Consider the following 15062-nt stretch of genomic DNA (forward strand, 5'->3'; position numbering starts at 1 on the left):
ACCAGCCCTGGATAACATCTTCGAATCTCGTTGTTTGAGGAAGTTGCATAACATTCTCAGAGACTCTTCCCATCCTGCTTACAATCTTTTTGGACTGTTGCCTTCTGGCAGAAGATACAGAATAATTAAAACTCGGACCACACGTTTTCTGAATAGTTTTTATCCCAGAGCTGTAATTGCACTCAACAACGAACTAAAGGGCCACCATCAGTGAACTGTTGGACAGCATTACTTGGTCTGTTGTGTGGATGTTGGGTGGTTTTAGGGATGGGGATTGTGGTGGGGGGGGAGTGTGTTTGGGGATTATGTGTGTGGGACTTGGTTTTTGGGTGTCAAGTAAATTTCGTTGTATATGTATACTATGTACACACATACAATGACAATATAATAAACAATAACAATAATCCTCCTTGTCCTCTTGTGTTCTCTCCACAGTTGGACACAGGAAAAACCTTTCAAGCCGTCATGAGGTTTGACACCGACGTGGAGCTCACCTACTTTCATAATGGTGGCATCTTGAACTATATGATTCGCAAAATGGCATCTTAACCCCCAAACGAAGCACTGCTCATAGCCAGAAAGCCCACCTTTTTCAGAGGACAAAGGCTCAGTAATTATAAATGCTATAATTATGAAGAAAAAAAACCAAAACCAAAATATACAGTAACGAGGGAATTATGTGCGGTTTTTCCCCAGCGTAGTGCCTTCCAAGTGTATTAGGACTACAGTGTCCAGACTTTCAGGGCTGGCTGTGGCTCCTGGGGGATGTGGTCTCAGCAGAATTGAAGCAAGGGCTGGTAAAGGGTATGTTTTTACACTGTCCACCTTAACCTTTTGGCCACTAGCCTGATTTACGTGTATATTTGAACTTATCCTTTCTACGGCACTGCATCTCATCAGTCTATTTTGGACTTGTAGGTGGAACAAAAACGTTTTATCACCCATGTACGTGGAGGCTAGATCCTTTTCAACGTTTTATTACAGCATTTAACCGTACCAGTTTCCTTTTCCTATCTGCCTAAGAAGTTACTAACCCAGCACTGTTGCATTAAAAGCGCTAATCAAAATCCCTCCTTGAAATTTTTAATACTGCTAAAACGATTAAATGACTCGGCTCTTTATTCTTTGGCGTGTGTGCATTCCTTCTTGTGTGCCTTCGTTCCTGGGACCGCAGGATTAAAGCTATTTGTAACAAACCCCTTTTCAAAAACCAGGTAGAACCTTTTGTGGATTTTTACTTTGTTTTTCGGAAACCGGTTCGAGATAAAGGATAAATCTTTGCTTTATCAGGAAGGAACATGCTTTGAGGTTCTGAGCAATAAAACGTTGCAACAGCAATGGGATCCTAACAATAGATTCTAATTGATATAGTACCTTTAGTCCAGGGGTAGGCAACCTTGGCTCTTTTATGACTCGTGGACTTCAACTCCCAGAATTCCTGAGCCAGCTATGCTGGCTGAGGAATTCTGGGAGTTGAAGTCCACGAGTCATAAAAGAGCAAAGGTTGCCTACCCCTGCTTTAGTCTTAAAATCTGAAGGATGAAAACTTGGCTTTCTTAAATATCACTATTAGTGATCATTCTGATTCAACCTCACTTTAAACTTATTAGAATATTTTCAGCTATATGTCTCTGACTTTTTTTTAAATAGCCAAGTACGGCTATAATTTAAAAACTACCCCTTACTCCCAGCCTCCACAAATGACCAATGACTCTTTAAAGTTTCAAATATATACTTTTATTATTAAATTGCATAATCAAAAGACAGCGCTGGCAACAGATCAGTTTTTTTTTTTTTTTTTGAAGAAACATTGATTAATGGAAGCATGCTAAGAGTCAGACAGATGTCAAAGCTACCTTGGAGTTTAAATTTAGACCGGAGTATAACTGGAAAGTTAATGGTACCCCGGTTACCAATTTGACTTTAAAAGCAGAATTAACTAGATCGTGCAAGATTATAAACAGAAGTTTGAATAGGCAGCACTTCACTCAGACATTTCTTCAATATCGAAGTCTTTCATTGCAAAATCAACATCCTTCCATTTTGAGAAATAAATCTGCTCGTTGCTAACAACATCCTGCACGGAAAAGCTCTCAATTTTGATGATGGGCATGTTGTCAAAGGTCTTGTACTTCACAACGATTCCCCAGTCGTGATGGCAGCTGGTGCAATACATCTTGAATTTTTTGTCAAAATTCCCGTAGTTGCATGCCTTCTTATGAGGTTCTGTGATATACCGTGTTTTAAATTTCTCGCCCAAAACAGTATGGTGCGAGTCCTGAAATGAACACAGCACAGTTACATTCATTATCTGAATCACTTCGTAATTGAATTAGAAATATAAGGCTACATGCTTTTTCTGGTCAACTTAACATCATAACCTCTGGGCAGATTAAGTGCACTTTCAGTTATCAATTTCCTCAACCACAGCAGTCAAAGGAACTCCATTTATCCTCTACGTTTCTGCTTCCAACTTTTAATTCTGATATGGCAAAGCCATCAACTAAAAATATAAAGAAAGGCTTTCTTATGATGGGACGCATTCAGCTAGCTTGGCTTTTATTTAGGACTGGATAAATTCCAAACTTCACCTTGTAGTAGGAATTCAGAAAGGTATCTTTATGTAAAATTGACACAGAAAAAAAAATACGTGCGTGACTCCTTTGAGCCCATCTGGTTTGCCTTTTTAACCTTTTTTAAAATAAAGTCAAGTTTAAAAAAAAAAAAAGAATTCACCCTTAGCCCTTATAGCTGGCAGTCCTGCTCATTGAAATAAGTTTGGAAGAAGGATGGGATTGTCCAGAAATCTGCAATGCAATTTATCCCAGTTGGGGGCAAGGCCACAAGTGCTATTGTTTCTGGTCTTTTTGAGTTTTATGGAATTTGTTGGATTATGAACTCGCATGGAGATGACATGGCTTTTGAGGCCTTAAATCAGGGGTAGTCAACCTTGGCTCTTTTATGACTCGTTACTACCCCTGCCTTAAATCAAGCCTTTGACCACCCTTCCTGTTTACTGCCTACATCACAAAAGCCACAATATATGTGGAATCAATGTGTGAAACATTTAAAATTTGGGGTGGGGTGGGGTTCGGAGACTGGCTACTTTTTTGGTGGAATGGTGGAAGCCTTCAAAATGTATCCTCTCTATTGTGCATTCACAATTCAACTGAAAAATGCACCTGTCTATACGCATTTAATGTAGGCACAATTTTACCCTTGATCTTGCCATGAATCTGACCACTTCAAAGGGACTAGAAAGTTAGCGCTCCGTTTACCACACTCCACCTCTATATGTGCAACCCAAAGGCTAGGCCTCTCCCGGAATGTTCTTACAGTGAACAGAAGTACAAAGTGCTAAAATTTACCCTTAACAATTGGACAGGCCAAAGCTAATATTTATTTTCTTCACTTCTTTTAGTGCAAATGTACCCAAAACTCACGGAGCTGTATACTCAGCTGTGCAAAGCTTTAAAGGAATTGTTCAATTGAAAGGTTTAATTTAATAATCTTTTTTTTTTTAATTTAATTCTTGGGTAAATTTGAAGTTTAAAATCAAACAGATGCCTTTTATTTGCTGTGCTTCCTGCACCCTAATCCTGACACCTCTTATTATAGAGAACGCGCAGAGGAACTATTAAAAATACTGTATATAGCAATGAAAGCCTTAACACTTTCCAGCTGAAACTTTGCATCAGTCTCCTCTGAAGCTGCATTTCTTAAAATATAGTCTGAGGAGCCCTGGCAGTCCCTGAAGAACCTCTCAGGAGTCTGCAAAATCAAAATTATTTGCCAGCCTGTTGAAAAATAAATGTAATATTAAAATCCCATCAAACAATTGTTGAGAAACGGAAGTGGCAACAAATGGGTCAGTTTTAATTTTCAATACGATAAATATCAATAAATATAACCCATACAAACAAAAGGGAGGTTTTTTGGGGGGGGGTCCATAATTTTTTAAAAGCGGGAAGGGGTCCGGAGAGAAAAGAAATTAAAAAAAAAACCCACTTCTCTAAAGACTCGATCACTGTGGTGTTCATTTTATTCTGCCAAAAAATTAAGCAGATGCAGGCATATTTCTTTCCTGATTTATAGTCTACGGATAAATCTTTTTATTGATTCAAATCTTGAAACTCCAAAGCACAGATTTGGACTGACTGAATCAGGCCTTGTTCAGAACTGAACTGGAGCGGAACCGGTCTGTACCCACCAACACGTATCCCCCCCCCCCCCCCCCCCAAAAAAAGGCACTGTGAAGCTAAGACAGCAACAGGAAGTTACCTCAATCACCCGGAGATATTCCGTACTGCAGGCCAGCTTCTTGCATTTGCCACACAAGAGAACTCTATTGTTTTTCCAGGGTTTTGATTCTGTCGTTTTTTTCTTGGAATCTAGCATTTTTATTAGCTGCTTTTGAAACACGTTTATCTGGGGTGAAGAGAGAAAGATGGAATTCAAGTCACAAGGCACCAACTACTCTCAAGAGCCCAGGAATGTTGTCTTGAACCAACCTCCACCACCACGACCCATCCTGAAAATGAAATATTGACAACCAAACCTTGGCAGTAAGCAAAATTGGAAAACAGCAGCTTTGGCCGTTGTACATTTGAACAGGCTTTTGCTCATTTTAAAATGCAGGTTATTTCCCCCCCCCCCCCGCCGCCCAGGCTGAATGGGACATTAGAAAGCCCTCATTGAAAAACTGCTCACCTTCTGTGCAAAGATCTTTTCATCCCAGCTCTGTACCTCTTCAATAGCTCTGTTCATCATTAGCTCCTTTTCTAAATTGTACCTCTCCTTCTCCTCCTGTTCTTTTTTGCTCGTCACAAGAATGCACTTGCTGTCTTTTGCTCTTCCACGACCTGGAGATGGCACATTAGAGCAGGGCTTTTCAACCTTTTCACCCATTGTACCACTTTTAGGATATGGCAATATCCGAGTACCACCAGTCGCCTAGCAAGGTGTCAAAAACTTGATGACCCCCCCACAAAAAGGAAAAAAGTGATAAAGTACAGGTAGTCCTCGACTTACAACAGTTCGCTTAGTGACTGTTCGAAGTTACAATGGCACTGAAAAAAATGCCCCCCAAGCCACAGCCGAGCAAGACACCTGCCTGCCCACCCGGTGACACTCTTCCTCCTGTCTGAGGTTTTCATTGTTGTGAGAATTTCTGTTGAGGATTGGCAGTGGGGGTGGGGTGGGGGGTTGTTTGGTTTTTATTCCCCCCGTCTGCTGGGTGGTTGCAGCAGGTTTTGGTCACTTCACATGACCCTGGGACACTGTGACCGTCATAAATATGAATCAGTTGCCAAGCATCTGAATGTAAATCACAAGAGCCTGGAGATGCTGCAACATTCCAGCTGATCGGCGCTTCTTCTGGTCTCAGCAGAAGCACCAGGATCAGTGCTGAGCTCCAGCTGGAGCCTGGCGCTGATCCTGGCGCTTCCACTGAGCGCTGACAGCCCCGAAGAAGCGCCGATCAGCTGGAAAGCGGCACTGATCCTGGCGCTTCTGCTGAGCCCTGAAGCCCTGTAGCTCCAGCCATCTCTCGCTCAGGCTTGTGCGGTGCTGCCACCGGTTCAGCTCATTCCCCTCCCCCGCTACCACTTTTCTAGGATGGTCGCATACCACCTGCAAGATGCCAATGTACCACAGGTGGTACCCATACCACTGGTTGAAAAGCCCTGCATTAGAGGTAGTCTTCTTTTAGTGACCATAATAGGAACTAGCAATTCCATTGCTAAGGAAAGCAGACACTAGCTGGGAAAACACATGACCACTATTGTGCTTTCTGGCTTGAAATTGCAAAGACTTACTCCATCTCACACCTTCAGGTTTTATTTACCTCTCTAACCATTTTACTTCAGCTTTCCCCTTTTCTCCACTCCCCTGCCCTTTTCAATGCTCACCTCAGCCTGGGATAATTATCAAGAAGGGAATTAGTGTTCATGCTTACATTCATTGGAGAAGAAGGATTACAAGAGTAAGTATAATGAAAGAAGGGTGCCAGTTCTGGCAACCACAAGCATGCTAAACAAACAGTCCAGTGTACAGTATTCCCTTTGGTGTGCCAAATTACTCTCTTATAATCCCTTTCTCTCTCCACGATCAAGTCATGAATAATTGTTGCCAAGACCACTTTCTTCAAATGAAACTATAACTGGCATTACAAGAGACCCTTCTAGTCATGGCCTCTATCTATCTACCAACAATGATTACAACGTCGAGGAGGATCCTCAGCTTGCAGATCTGCTTTACAAAAAGTGTTACTCTATCCAGAATGACAACCAAAGCAGATGAGGACCAAGTGGCTTTTAGACTTCTATCTTAATGTGTTTCAATTTATTTCTTCTCACTGAACCCATTGACCCTTATAGCAAGTTTAGCCCAGCCCAGGATGGAGACGTACAACTGAATATTATTCACTTGATAAAGCGATTGAAAAGTGGGAGATGGGATGGGGAGAAGGACAAACCTTACAGTACATCCACTCATGAAAGAGCAGAGCTATTTAAAACAGCCACCCCCAAACCTTGTAGGAAGTACACAAAGACGCTGTGGTTGATGGCATTGAAAATTGCTATGTGTGAAGTTAGCAAGGTGATATATTTGTGTAACAATAGGTTTGTTTTAGATGTGATAATTATTTGGATGAGATTTGAATCTTACCTAATGGGACTGAAATGATTTTTTTTTCTTGTTTTGTTATAGAAATAGATTGACTGATAGATTATATATACAAAATAGAGTAGAGTAATATTTTTTTTATCTTAACTAGGATAACTATTTTGTAGTGGAAGAAGAAATAAGAGAGATTTGTGATAAGAGAAAAATTGGTACTAATCAATGACTTATTAGACTACGAAATAGAATATATCTGGAAATATTAGAATGTTATTGTTGGAATATTATGTGTATTTTAGAAGGGGTACCCGAAGTGCTAATAATATGTTTATTCAAGATTAAATCGGATTATGATAATTCTAAATCAGTAAAGCTTAAAAACAGGATTTGTATCTATATAGGTGTAATGTATACTGCAGTTTTACTTTTTACAATATCTTTTACCTTGCAGCCCCCCAACTAGGGGCGTTAAGCAGGCTCAAGTCGCAACTGCGAAACATTTTAAATCCAAATTTCTTTTTCTGACAAAGAGTTAAAGAATTAAATTGGGAGACTAAGATGGCCATTTCGAGCTTGTTCTGCTCTCATCAGTTAGCCATACCCTTTATTTATATATATATGACTTTGTCTTTGGATGATTTGATTACGCCATCACCACGGTGTTTCTCAAGCACTTTGATGTAAACGTTAAAAAACCAATAAAACTTGTTTTGTTTTGTTTTTTAAAAAGAAAATTGCTGAAAGGATTTAAAAGGAACAAAAGGTGCACCATCACTCACTCACTCACTGCAAATCCTTATGAAGGTTATCAGCCAAATTGGTCAAAACTGTTACAGTTCCATGCGTAGGCCTGAACATTAACTGAAAAATATCCAGGTGGTTTTTAAATGCTGGCCCCCAAACAAGGAATACAGTTAGTGCTTGATTAGCAATTACACATTCAGTGACTGTTCAAAGTTACAACAACGCTAACCTGGGAGATTTACGACATGTCTTCAAAGTTGCAACCCTTGCAGCATTTCAACGGTCATGTGATTGTGACAAGGGCACTTGGCAACCAGCGTGCAATTCTGGCAGCCACCGGATCCTACAATCCTATTATCACCATTTGCAACATTTGCTGCCTACTCTCAACAAGCAAAGTCAATGGGGAAGCTGGCAAGAAATCGTAAATCATAGTATTATTATTATTAACAATGTATGGTATGGTTACATTGGGCAGGAGATCACAATGCTACTGTAGAGCTGTAGTTTAGCTGCCAATGTACGGTACCAGCTCTGTTGTAAGACATGCTTGTTCGCTTCCTAAGGTGTGTCACAGGAGAGTGAATTGGCTTCATACCAAAAATCACAGTCAGATAACATCATGCCGAACGACTGAAACCAGATTTGCCCAAACTGCTGCTGAAAATTAGCAGAGTCATGATTTTTTGCTTTATGACATTGCTTAATGATGATGATGGTGCTCTCACTTATGCTCATTAACCGTAGTTGGATTGGAGAAGTCCAACAATGGTTCCAAGCATTACATAATATCTTCAATATCAAAAGCACCTTGTGTTTGCATAATAGACCCAAATAAAGTATGGCTTGCTGAATCACTGTGTATCTGACGGTATTTCGCACTAGGGTGGACAAGCGTGACCTTTCAGTTAATATAATTAAAACCTCTACATTCAGGTCTCACAGAATACTTTTGCCAACCTACCTCTGACTTGTATCATTTTGATGACATTGCCTATATATTCATAAAGCAGGATCAGGTTGCACTCAGCAATATCAATCCCTTCGTCAGCAACTGAAGTTGCTATTAGAAGCTTGCTGTCCCCATTGGTTTGGAAGGCATCCAAAGTCCCTTTTTGATTTGGGAGGCTCATGCCTAAGAGAGGTGAGAAACCAGAGTATCCAATCACACAAATATTGCTCTTTATCACAGGTTTGCAGAGGGTGCTCAAGAAAAAAAAATACACCATGCCAAAAGAACCTAACCTTGCCGATAGTCTCAGCACCATAAAATACAACGCATGGACAGGTGTCAAGTTCTTATTTAAGTTGCAGAGTGATACTTGAAAGCCTGGCGTAGGACAGGAGTTAATCCTCAACTCATCCCCATTTGTTTGGTGACCATCGGAAGTTACCACAGAACTGAGAAGAATGACTTAGGACTGTGGTCCTTGCACTTACAACTCTCCCAGCATCCCCACAATCAGATGAGCAAAATTCAGAGGCTTGACAACCAGCATGCATTTATGATGGTTACAGTGTCCAGGATCATGGGATGACTATTTGGGACTGTCCCAGCTGGCTTCTGACAAGCCAAATCACTGGAGAAGCTGGTTTCGCTTCACGACTGCTATGATTCGCTGATCAGCCATGTCAAAAAGAGTTGTAAAATGAGACACGACTCACTTAGCAACCACCTGGATTAGCCAATTGTGGTCATATGTTGAGGATTATCTGTTCACCACCCATCCCTAACCTATACAGTCCATCCGAGTTTCCTCACCTGTGCAATGGTTTCTTTTCCCACGTCCCATCAGTGCCTGTGGCTTCAGATGCTTAAGTTCAGGTGTTTCTTCTATCCAATTCTTCAATGCCTGTAAAATTCAGTTGTGATAATTAATAGGGATCGAAGTTTCATTCGGCAGATTGGGCTGGCGTGGTTGTGCATATAAAGACCTGCCCCTTTGTACATAATCACAGAACTTTTGGAAATATCTCTACGGTATTACATTTTAATAATAACAACAAGCACACTGCTTAACACTGGAAATTCCGTTCCCAATTTCTGTCCTAACCTGAGGACAACCGGTAACAAGAAGAGGGGGATGCCAAAATTGACCCTACTCTTTCTTATGATGCTGATGTCAACGCTACTAACGTCGGATGTTCTTGCTTTGACAACATATGGAGATGCAGCCATTTTCCTTTACTTTATGTTTTACTCTTAGAGTTAGAATTAGATGATACTGAGGGGGGAGGGGGAGGAATGTGCATGGGAGTTTAGTTAGACATAACAATACTGTATAAGGGTGAGAACTAAGGTTTTTTGAAATAAGAGATGATAAGGAATGGCGGGTTGAAGAACTGGAGGGAAAGCCGGCATTTCAAACTAATTGGAGAATGTGATTTATGACTGTTAATTAGAGGAGGGAATTGTGCTTTGATACTATGTGCTCAGGGGAGGGGAATTCAGATTGTGGCTTGGCCTATGTACATGGGGATGCTATGCTACTTGAATAAAGATTCTTTAAGGTAAACAATGCCTCGAAGAATTTCATCTGTCGGAACCATGACAGCTACCAGGTGAGCAGAAGGCCTTCAGCAGCTCACCAGCTGGTTAGAAGAGTGCATTGGGGTCCCACGCCAGAGGAAATTTCCCATCCATATCAAAGCATAGATAAGCTGATCTTAAATGTTAAGCCACACATAGCAGAAAACGGGGGGGGGGGAGAATCCCACTCCCTCCATATTGGAAGAGTTTCTTACTGCCAGCAGTGCTCTTGTCTTCACGAAGAGAATGGTACGTGTCTCAGGGTTGACATGATATATCTCTCCCAGAATCTCTGTAATATCTTCCAGTTTAGGGTTTTCATTGGATTCATCCTCGGAAGCAGCCGTGAGTTCTGGCAAATTAACTGGGAGAAAGAAAAATGCAATTATCTAAGGATGGATAAGGGACACTTTTCCTACAAAACTATAACCTAACACCATACAGATAAATAATTAACATTTTATTGTTTATATATAGGTCGGGGTAGGCAACTTTGGCTCTTTTATGACTTGTGAACTTCAACTCCCAGAATTCCTGAGCCAGCATGGCTGGCTGAGGAATTCTGGGAGTTGAAGTCCACAAGTCATAAAAGAGCCAAGGTTGCCTACCCCTGATACAGGTAGATAGCTGCATTTCTAAAAGAGTCAAAAATCAACTACAATAATTTTGCATTTCATCTTCCATCCAAGGCAGTATGGATCAGTTGTTTTTTTTTAATTCTTGGAACTAGTTTATGATAAACTTTTATCAGTTGTCTTGTTATAGAGTATCTCTTTTATTCACATGCTTCTTTCTCGCTGTCTATTTCTCTCTCCCTCCCTCCCCCACCCGGTTCCTTAGCACTGGCCTGTTCTATGTTTTGACCTAATTCTCAAGTATAATCACTTAATACCCACTTAATAATATGATTTTTAAAAGTAGTTTTTCCCATATCATGCTAGTTTTTTATCATACAGGGAACTAGCTGGTAATATATCAGCAATCAATCATATGAACCTTGACCTGAAAATGATAAAATTAGATAGATGGATGGATGGATGGATGGATGGATGGATGGATGGATGGATGGATGGATGGATGGATNGATAGATAGATAGATAGATAGATAGATAGATAGATAGATAGATAGATAGATATGTGTGTGTGAGAGAGACAGACAGAGACAGAGAGAGAGAGAGACAGACAGACAGATAATAGAGAGATGAGATAGATGATGATAGATGGATAAATGGATGAGAGAGAGACAGAAATTATATATATATATAAGAGAGGGAGAGAGAGAGAGATAAGATAAGATATAAATAGTAGACAGACAGATGAGAAAGGAATGAAGTATTACTGGAAGACAAGACAGTTATGTTATCTATTGTGTATTGCTTCTAATCTACTTTAAAAGTCAAGTTTCTCTGTTGGCATAGAAATATGTTTGGCTCATCAAAGCAACATGAATGTAGGGACATTATATATATATTTAAAGCACCTTCGAAATTTGAAGCCAGATGCTGTTCAATGTTATCAAAGTCGCCATTTTTGGCATCCTCAAAATAATCCTTCAGATAAATCAAAGCATCTTTGGTTCGGGCGTCTTCATTGATGATTAAGGCATCATTGTATTTCTGTGATAAAAAATATTATTTACCTTATTTTTATCCCATAAAAATGTCATTCTGAAAGCATGGCAGCAAGCATGCAACACTCAGGAGGGGAAGGGGAGGGGAAAACCCTTACAATCACAGGTGGTCTTCCTTTAATGGTAGCAATAGGGACTACTGGAAATAACTAAGCAACACAGTCAGGTTACAATTTACGACCTGTTCCCAATTGCCATTGTAACCCGAGGACTCCCCGTAGTGATGTGATATTTCAAACTTGAATCATTCTGAATTCAAACGACTTGCTTCAATAATCATTCACATTTGAGGCACATCCGGAAAGATCAAACGGCCTCCTTTAAACATAAAGCAATTGATTTGAACTCCAAAGGCAGCATTTCAAGTGAGAGACCCTTCCAATTCACTAGACTGGAATTGCAAGTTTTCAGCAAAGTTTTTTTTTTTTTTAAGCATTTTTAGATGCAACTGGAAAAAAAAAACCCCTACCTGACAGTAAGCAAAACAATTCAGAATGCAACACGGTCATTTTGAACAGGATGAGTTACATGTACTGTCATCTGATGCTCATTACAAACCAAGATACTCTAATACTCCGTTGACTACAGTAATGCCAAACATTAAGGAACAGGACAGGAGAAACACAGCACAAGGGCGATAGAGCAACAAGGCAAGAGAAATGGTTGCTTCCCGAGAAGAATAGCAATGTAGCACTTAAGACTTATATACTGCTTCATGGTGCTTTACAGCCCTCTGTAAGCAGTTTACAGAGCCAGCATATGGCCCCCAACAATCTGGGTCCTCATTTTACCCACCTCGGAAGGTTGGAAGGCTGAGTCAACCTTGAGCTGGTGAGAATCGAACTGCTGGCAATCGGCAATCAGCAGAATTAGCCTGCAGTACTGCACTCTAACCACTGTACCACCAGGGCTCTAAAGAAGGAAGTTACCCACCCGGAGGTGCTGCGTGCAAATAAAAAGAGCCCTGCAGACTCGGCTTTCTTCTTCCTTATTTGGCAACTGTAACACCACAGCTTTCTTCTGCACATCGACTATCCACTGCTCGTATTTCTGGGTCCCGTAACACCGATTCTTCATCACAGACATGTTATCTAATGAAAAAGGAAAGGTTTTTAAAAAATGTATTGAAGGCCTACAATGAAGAGCAGAGAGATCTCTTTATTCACGTCATAATTCAAGATGTATTGTAACATATAGCACTATGTATTGTATTGTTCTGTCAGACTAGAACAGGGGTAGGCAACCTTGGCTCTTTTATGATTCGTGGACTTCAACTCCCAGAATTCCTGAGCCAGCTTGGCTGGCTCAGGAATTCTGGGAGCTGAAGTCCACGAGTCATAAAAGAACCAAGGTTGCCTACCCCTGGGCTAGAACATATGGTCTGTATCATTGCGTGCTGGCCTTTGACAAGGCAGTGAAGACATGACTGTTAATGGCACTCTGATGTTGATTTATGCGATTTTTTTATTGGGGAATCTTGATTTTTTTCTTTTTTTTTCTTTAAACTGATAATGGTTCTTTTATCCTCCTTTGCCACCTACGCGCATTTTTTACAGAAATAATTAAATGCTGTATACATTAGATTGCACATAGAGCATTGCGCGGTATGGAGATCTTATACCATAGTGTCATTTTGAGCTTGTTTTATAATGCGTTGTTCTGTATTCTTTCATGTGGTTGTACGGTATTTTGTGGTTTGTAATATTAATATATATTGCTCTGTGTTGTTATCTGATACTGTGAATTGCTTTGCATTTGCTTTGCCCTACCACATATTCCTTTCCATTATTACTCATTTATTTCCACTCCACTGGATTATATTCCATTATGTACTGTTCTGTTGTGTACTGTCTACCATCTTACACTGTCTTGAGAAAATCTTGTCTGCTGCTCACTGGAGAACAGCATCTGCCAGAGATTCAGATGGCCCCCACCAAAGACCTGGTTGTTTTCTTAGGCGTCTGGGTGAGGTTAGGTGAGAACTGCTGTGATCAGTGTGGCTTTTTGGTGAATGGAATTGTTCATCTTTGGGTAGCAAGAGTTGTAGTTGTGTGTTTGTAATTCTTGTATGCCTCTTGGAATTACCTGTGTCAGAGGGTGGCCACATAAATCACATAAATAAGTAAAATAAAGACTGCATTGTCCACAGTGTATGATAGTCTAAATTGGATGGAAATATAAACATGATAGATTAAGAGATAGAGAGATAACACAGAGATGAGAGAGAGAGAGAGAGAGAGAGCAGATAGATAGATAGATAGATAGATAGATAGATAGATAGATAGATAGATAGATAGATAGATAGATAGATAGATAGATAGATAGATAGATAGATAAGGTACAGATATAGATACGATAGATGATATAGATATGATAGATAAAATAGATATGATAAATAGATATAAGTAGATAGATAATGATAGATATGATAAATAGATGAAATGATAGATGATAAATGATTATTTATCATTTATTTATATCTATCTATTTGATAGATAAAATAGATATAATAGATGATATAGATATGATAAGTAGATATAGATATGATAGATATGATAGATGATAGATATGCTTATCTATCATTTATATCTATCATCTATTAGATAGATATGATAAATAAACAAAACGATAGATATGATATGATAGATAGGTAGGTAGGTAGGTAGGTAGGTAGGTAGGTAGATAGATAGATAGATAGATAGATAGATAGATAGATAGATAGATAGATAGATAGATAGATAGATAATAGAGAGAGAGAGAGAATATGTGCTTTGAGTTCTCTTTAGAATTATGGTGCAATATGTGACATTATATCTTGTGTTAGGTAAGTTTGTTTTGCTTAGTAGTATGTTGTATGTACTATGTTTAATATACTGAGCTGTAATGTGAATTGTACAGCATAGCAATACCAATAAGACATACCGCTTCACAGTGCTTTACAGCCCTCTCTAAGTGGTTTATAGAGTCAGCATATTGCCCCCAACAATCTGTGTCCTCTCATTTTACCGACCTCGGAAGAATGGAAGGCCTGCCATATTGCGTCTAGCCACTGCTCCGCGATGGCTCGTAATGTGAATTGTACAACATAGTGCATTTTAATATGCAGTTTATACTATTTTGAAATGAAAATTCAGCTGTATTATGCATTATGGATTATGTTATGAATACAAACTCTATTATGAAGCTATATATTACAGTGAACTGGATTACAATTTTTGTGATGAATGGTGTGACTGTACTACATAATGATTAACGTATCTATGTAATGTTTGTGTGTGTGTATCTATATGTCCATGGATATATCACATCTTGATGCTTTTGTTCAGATCACAGGAAAGTGATGATTATGTTACGTCAATGGAGCATATAACCGACATCATCAAGCAATCTCCATCATCTTACCAATAGGATGAAATTGTCTTGCTAGATCCTCTGCTTTTGACATCATCTGAGATACAATATCTACAAAGCGATTTTGTGGACGAGTCCCAACAAGCTTAATAACTGCAGTAAAAGTAAAAAAGAAACTGCCAT

At 39.6% G+C, this 15062-nt stretch overlaps 2 protein-coding genes across 2 annotated transcripts in view; one reads left to right on the forward strand and one right to left on the reverse strand.

The window, feature by feature from the left end:
* The window catches only part of ACO1 (aconitase 1), a 39656-nt gene extending 38535 nt beyond the window's left edge, over nucleotides 1-1121 (forward strand). The window contains exon 20 of the mRNA XM_015826287.1: nucleotides 436-1121. Within this exon, the coding sequence (XP_015681773.1) occupies nucleotides 436-549 (114 nt within the window). The 3' untranslated portion in view covers nucleotides 550-1121. The remainder of the gene's footprint in view (nucleotides 1-435) is intronic.
* A 606-nt stretch (nucleotides 1122-1727) lies between these two features.
* DDX58 (DExD/H-box helicase 58) overlaps nucleotides 1728-15062 on the reverse strand; it is a 34343-nt gene continuing 21008 nt past the window's right edge. The window contains exons 10-18 of the mRNA XM_015826288.1: nucleotides 14931-15032; nucleotides 12462-12619; nucleotides 11379-11514; nucleotides 10114-10262; nucleotides 9131-9221; nucleotides 8333-8503; nucleotides 4711-4862; nucleotides 4282-4428; nucleotides 1728-2278 (exon numbers count right to left, since the gene is read on the reverse strand). Of these exons, the coding sequence (XP_015681774.1) occupies nucleotides 1985-2278; nucleotides 4282-4428; nucleotides 4711-4862; nucleotides 8333-8503; nucleotides 9131-9221; nucleotides 10114-10262; nucleotides 11379-11514; nucleotides 12462-12619; nucleotides 14931-15032 (1400 nt within the window). The 3' untranslated portion in view covers nucleotides 1728-1984. The remainder of the gene's footprint in view (nucleotides 2279-4281; nucleotides 4429-4710; nucleotides 4863-8332; nucleotides 8504-9130; nucleotides 9222-10113; nucleotides 10263-11378; nucleotides 11515-12461; nucleotides 12620-14930; nucleotides 15033-15062) is intronic.

The sequence above is a fragment of the Protobothrops mucrosquamatus genome, unplaced genomic scaffold (genome assembly GCF_001527695.2).
Source record: "Protobothrops mucrosquamatus isolate PMUCROS unplaced genomic scaffold, P.Mucros_1.0 scaffold3037, whole genome shotgun sequence".
In the NCBI taxonomy this organism is placed as follows: domain Eukaryota; kingdom Metazoa; phylum Chordata; class Lepidosauria; order Squamata; family Viperidae; genus Protobothrops; species Protobothrops mucrosquamatus.